The 5,991-nt window shown below is 48.0% G+C and overlaps 2 protein-coding genes across 4 annotated transcripts in view; one reads left to right on the top strand and one right to left on the bottom strand.

The window, feature by feature from the left end:
• The window catches only part of LOC108250036 (protein-L-isoaspartate O-methyltransferase domain-containing protein 2), an 8,162-nt gene extending 5,269 nt beyond the window's left edge, over nucleotides 1-2,893 (top strand). For both annotated transcript variants that reach the window (XM_017439719.3, XM_017439721.3), the window contains exon 8: nucleotides 1-2,893. The gene's annotated coding sequence lies outside the window, so the exon portion shown is untranslated.
• Nucleotides 2,894-4,030: 1,137 nt separating this feature from the next.
• Nucleotides 4,031-5,991, bottom strand: part of kif3b (kinesin family member 3B) — an 8,197-nt gene continuing 6,236 nt past the window's right edge. The window contains exons 6-8 of one of the 2 annotated variants that reach the window (XM_025002418.2): nucleotides 5,813-5,918; nucleotides 5,355-5,572; nucleotides 4,031-5,280 (exon numbers count right to left, since the gene is read on the bottom strand). In XM_025002418.2, the coding sequence (XP_024858186.1) occupies nucleotides 5,175-5,280; nucleotides 5,355-5,572; nucleotides 5,813-5,918 (430 nt within the window). In that variant the 3' untranslated portion in view covers nucleotides 4,031-5,174. The remainder of the gene's footprint in view (nucleotides 5,281-5,354; nucleotides 5,573-5,812; nucleotides 5,919-5,991) is intronic. The other variant, XM_017439731.2, reaches the window with a different exon arrangement.

Below are 5,991 nucleotides of genomic sequence, written 5' to 3'. Positions count from 1 at the left end.
CCCCCCCCCAGCGCTCCTTTCTCACCTCATCCTCCTCTCCATCATCATCCTCCTCCTTCCTCTCTGCTGCTCTTTATTAGTTTCCTGAAGAGTCAGATTATTTATTTTCCCTCCGAAGGGGGGAGGAGGGAGGCTTTCACCACTCTGGGCGTGTTTTGATCAGGTTTGTGTGGTGCAAAAACAAAAACAGGAAGTTTTACAGTTTGTGGCGTTTCTCTAGTTGTGTTCCAGCGTTGAGTGACGGCAGCAGAAGTTTGGACGGCGAGCGGAGAGAGAGCGGCTGTACGTCCGCTGCCGCCCCCCAGGAGGCGTTTGTCTTTACGGTAATTACAGATCGAGGAAACGCCCGATGGGGACAGGGTTTGTCCGTTTCACAGGAAGTCAGTACAACTCGCAGTGACAGTCGTGATTATTTCCAAACTCTGCCTCGGTCCATTCGGTCGTTTACCGGGAAGTTCGGTTTGTTTCCGCCCGGCTGCGGCGCTCTGTGAGGATTCTTGCCGGGCTGAAACACGCCGATCGGCTCCTAAATGACCGGCTCTTCTGAGACCAAGCGTTAGAAACCTTTTCAGGAGATGAGAAACTCGGTAGAAGCTTGAACTTTCCTCTTTTTTTTTGTAATTTTTGTTTTTCTATGCACACATTTTATTGTTGCGGTCCAACTCGTCTCCTTGCCGGTGCAGCTAACTTCCAGTCCCGACATTCATATTCAAACAGCAGAGTCTCTAAAAGGCCCTCTTCACTCAGGACTTGGACCCTGCCCGTCTCTCCTCGGCCCATCAGAACCTCCTCCGGTGTGCAGCCTGGCTCTACGTCGTGACGGCCTGCGGAGGTTTTCAGAACCATTTAACGAGACTTTCTGGCTGATTCTGACTCAGCCGCTGCAGCAACCGGAGGAGCTTCTCCTGGAGCTCCTTTCATGTCTGCAGCGTTCACGACGGAGTCTCCACAACGTCTCGAGTCGCTCACGGGGGGTTCGGTCTCCTTACGTGAGTCGCAGAGGCTAAATCTGTTACGCTTTCGAAATCTAAGCCACAAGGCCGAGAGACGCCCTCACGAGTCAGTTAGACGCTGCGCCTGCAGTCTGTGGGTCAGGTGAACACAAACCAGGTTCGGTGGAACGGTTCCTGGAGGAGCCATCAGCAGGCGAGGAACCTCCTCCAGCAGGTCCTGAACGGGATGAGACCGGGAAGCTTCCTGGTCTGAGCATCGGGTCGTATTTATTGTTGCGGCGTTACTCGTTACTTCCTGCACGGTCCGGCCGCGGCTTCGTGACTCTGCTGCAAACCCAAAGACCTGCTTCAGGTCCTGGACCGGGCCTCGGGTCATAAATCTGCTCCCCCCACACCCATATGGACCCAGATGTTCCTTCTGCGTTCCTGAAAACGTCACTAAAACACGTTCAGTTGATTGTTTTTGGTTTTCTTTCATGGCTCGTAGGACGTTACAGTGCCGTCTGCCCATCCGTCCAGCTGTGGACAGTTTATTGTCCAAGCTCTAACGAGGGAATGTCCAACTTCACAGCTGTATGATCCCGATTGATTTTAGGGTCACGGGGTCAAAGGATATGATCACAGGTGACCCATTTGGAAAAAAATAAATAAATACTTTTGTCGAGGCTCTAGTTCTCCAACTGTGTAACGGGGGAATGTCCAACTTCACAGCTGGACACCTCATGGGTCAGGGATGATCCCTATTGATTTCAAGGTCATGTGGTCAAGAGGTTAGGGCCACAGGTGACACATTTGTTAAAAAACAACAATTTTTGTCCAAGCTCCAAGTCTGCAACCATGTAATGAGGGAATGTCCAACTTCACAGCTGGGCACCTCATGGGTCAGGGATGATCCCTATTGATTTCAAGGCTGTAGGGTCAAAGGTTAAGATCACAGGTGACCCATTTGTAAAAAAAACAAAACCTTGTCCAAACTGACAGGCATATCATTTACCGTTGGTGGTACTCTTGTTTCATCAAACTCTGCAGCCATGTAACGAGGGAAATGTCCAACTGCACAGCTGGACACCTCATGGGTCAGGGATGATCCCTATTGATTTCAAGGTCACGGGGTCAAAGGTTAGAATCACAGGCGACCCCTTTAAAAACCTGGTCAGTGCTCCAACTTTAGATGCGTGTATTCAGGATTGTCGTGTGAGGGAGTTGATGGGCGGATCGTACCGTTGGGAGTACTCTTGGCGGTACTCTGACTACATCATGGCGGGTCGCGTTCCGGTGTGAACGGGGCCTCAGGTTTAAATTCCTTACATCCACATCCAAGAAGCTGTTTCCCGTCTGTCTCCAGAAACCACAAAGCTCTTGAACCAGCGCAGAAACCGGAAACGATTTTCCCTTCGCCGTCGGTAAAAGCGCCGCTCCGCCGGTTCTTTTTTTTTTTTCACGTTGGTTTTCTTCTTCTCTCTTTTTTTTTTCCGAAACTTGAAGCGTGAAGATTTTAAAAATACAAAGCGTGTTTGTGAGTCTCCTTTTTATTTTTCCACAATGGATTCTAGTTTTTAACGAAGCATTTCTTTTAGTTTCTATCTGTGCCAAACTGTGGATTAACGGCAGATCAGCAGATCGAAAAAGAAAAGATAAAGATTGTTTTTTTTTTAATGTTTGACTTTAAATCGTAAAAAGCTTCAGATGCAGACGAAGAATGTCCCAGTTTGACAGACATTCAGTAATTAGATGATTTTAGATCTTTATTTCTGATCATTCCTGATCTTATTTGGCTTTTCTGTGCTCTGCTGAATGTATTCGTTTGTGTTTCTCTTTATTTTTATTTTTATTTTTTATTGTACTTTGATGAGACAGGCTTGCTTCTTTTTTAATTTCAGCTGTAATATTGACTCCTGGTAATAAAGTTCATTATAAGAAAAAAAACAAAAAAAACAAAGTCCTGGTGAATTATTTAACTTCAGGAAGTCAGAAGTTAAATAATCTAAAGTTTAATTAGTTAAAGTTAAATTAACAAAAATAAAACTAAAAACTGTTTCAGCTTCAAATCAAGAGGGAAATAAAAATAAAAGATTTAATTATTTTTGTTTCTAAAGTTGAAGAAATAAGAGTTTCAGATGATTTATGAGGGTTTGAGCTCAATGTCCTGTAGTCCTTCACAATAAGAGTCTTATTGTCCCCCAGTCCTTCACAATAAGAGTTTTACTGTCTCTTAGTCCATCACAGTAAATCTTAATGTCCTTCAAAATAAGAGTCCTTGTCCCCCAGTCCTTTATAATAAGAGTCACAGAACTCCTTTAGTCCTTCACAATAAGAGTCTTACTGTCTCTGTCCTTTACAATAAGAGTCTTATTGTCCCTCAGTCCTTCACAATAAGAGCCTTATTGTCCTTCAGTCCTTCACAAAAAGAGTCTTACTATCTCTCAGTCCTTCACAATAAGTCTTAATGTCCTTTACAATAAGAGTCTTATTGTCTTTCGGTCCTTTACAATAAGAGTCTTACTATCTCTGTCCTTCACAATAAGAGTCTTACTACATCACTCAATTAATCAGTTCTCTGTCTGCAGCTGTTTGTTTCCTTTTCATGGCAGCCCAATTCAAAATGGCCGACACTGCTAGAGGTGTGGCAGAGAGCTAAAACCGCTCCGATAAAACGTCTTTAAGATCTGCTGCAGGTAAGACACTGACCGCTGACAGGTCCTCCAAACAACCAGACATGACAACAAAATGGCCGCTCTTAAAGGGACAGAACAGAAAATAAAAACAGACGTTTTCCACTAAACTGTCTTTAATAATGAATTTAAAAAAAAAGAGCCACAGAATCATCGTTTGGCTAAAAAATAAAAAGTTAAAATTGGTCACAGATGTTCGGATAAATAAAAACATTCAGGTTCCGGGGTTCTGACCCGACGGCGGCGGCGGTTAAACGAAGTCAGTGCGCGTGGAAAGAAAACACAGATACTGCATGTGAGACGCAAAAAAAAAATAAAACACTTTAGATTAAAAAATAAACATCTTAAAGAGAAAAGAATATAAAAATTACATCTACATCTGTTTATAAAAAGGAACAATTTAAATAATAATAATTACTTTTTATTTTTTATTGTTGCAAAGTGACTACAGGTCGGCCCGGCTGGATTTAACGTGAAATGATCCGACGTGGTTGTGCAGGCGTGGGTCGAACGGCGGCGCCGGGTTACAGCAGAGAGGTGGGCGGAGCCTCCAGGGGACAGGAAGTGGGGGGCGGTTCTCGACGGACGCAGTCGGAGGGGGAAAAGGAATTGCTCCACTCTGGTTTTGGAGATTTATACGCTCTAAAACGTTTAATTCAGAAACAAATCTCCTGAATTTCCAGGAAGTTCTGGATCTGATCTCAGATCTGGTTCTGACCCGTCTGAGCTCTGATTGGTGGGAAGGGCGATAATGTTTTTGCCTGCGGCCGTTTGTCGTTCTGGTTGTTGATGTATCTGATCTGAAGGGTCACCTTTCCCGGTTTCCGCTGCGTTTCCGTTCCTCTGACGCTGGAATGAAGAAATCTCAGCCGGCGTCCTCGCCGTCTTCAAATAAAGACGCCGAGGACGCCGGTTTAAGGCACCTTGGGACCCTGATGTGTCCGAGGGACGCTCCGCCCCCCGACGTCCCTCGGCTCGTTTCTACAAACCACAGCAACCGCGGCGTCTTCGGAAGGAGCGTCGCTCGGCCGGGTTTTCCCAGCTGGCCTTAAAGTGGCGTTTTTTCAGAGGAGGGGCGGAGCTTTCGTGGCCAAAAAAAAAGGAAAACGAAGTTACAGATTTGGATTATTTCGGAGTAGGCGGGACCTGCAGCGAGCGAGCCGCGGCTCTCTTCGGAGGAGGCGTTCCCATGGACGACCGTCGGTTCTGTTAGGAACCAGGGCGGCTCGCCGGCGCCGAGAACCAATCAGTGACAGAAGCTTTGCTGCTGGAAATAACTCAGGTGGACCGGGGTGTTCTCGTTTACGGGTCAAAGGTCCTGAAAGGAAACGTTACAAACAGCTAAATAACCAGGACGCTTCCTTCCGGCGCCGAGAAACAGCAACTTAAACCTGAAACGTTGGCGCCACGGCCCGCGGCGGCGTTTAAGACTTCGAGGCTTCGGCGTGGAACAGTGACGTGGTTGAAACTCACAGAGCAGCATTAGATTTCTGACGGGCACAGAACCCGGCCTCGGGAGGATCTTGAAGCAGGAAAAGGGGCGGAGCCGTCACTTGGGCACCAGCCCGCGGGATTGTGGGTAGAGAGGAGACGCCGGACTGCCGGCGCCGAACGGAGACGTCGGGGTGCTCGCCTTCTTGCCCGTCCTCGGCCGACTGGGGGACAGGAAACAGCAGCGGGCGTTAAAAAGCCATCTGAGCGACGGAGACGTTCTTCAAACCGCTCTTACCCGGACTTCGGCTTCTTGAGGCCGCCGCCGCCGCCGCCGCCGATGGGCGGAGCTGCTCCCAAGCTGCTGTGAAAGCCCGAGGCGTCCACCTGGATCTCGTCCTCGTCCCTAAGAGCGTCCTCCAGAGCCGCCGCCACCTTTGGGGCAATGACCGGCTCCTGGTACTCCTTCGTGGTGCGCGCTGGCAGGTCCATGTCCAGGATCAGGATGTTCTCGGCCTGAGGAGAGACGGCGGGCGCGTTTAGGGCGGCGGCGAGCGAGACGTTTAGGATCTAATGGGCGTGGTTTAACTGCAGACATTTATTCATTTATTTAATTCTTTTATTGTAAGTTTTATCTGTAAAAGGTGCTCAACAGCTGTGGTGAAATTTGTGGAAACATTTTTGGAAATCGATCGATGATTTAAAGGAAGTCCCGTCGGTTTAAGTTTCCCCCCAGCTGGTTGCAGACCGGCTCACCTTGTACCTCATGTCGGGCCGCATCATCATGGCCATGTGAGCGTGGTGACTGAGGGGACGCCTGTAGCCGACGGCGGAGAGAGGCCGCGACATCATCTGATGGTCACTGAAGCAGAAGAGGATCGACGCAACGTCAGGTTATTTAATGAAACGGATAAAAACCTCGGGGGGGGGGGGGG

This window comes from Kryptolebias marmoratus, linkage group LG8, assembly GCF_001649575.2.
Source record: "Kryptolebias marmoratus isolate JLee-2015 linkage group LG8, ASM164957v2, whole genome shotgun sequence".
NCBI lineage: Eukaryota > Metazoa > Chordata > Actinopteri > Cyprinodontiformes > Rivulidae > Kryptolebias > Kryptolebias marmoratus.
Note: the sequence above shows the minus strand (reverse complement) of the source record. Positions and strands in the feature narration are given on the sequence as shown.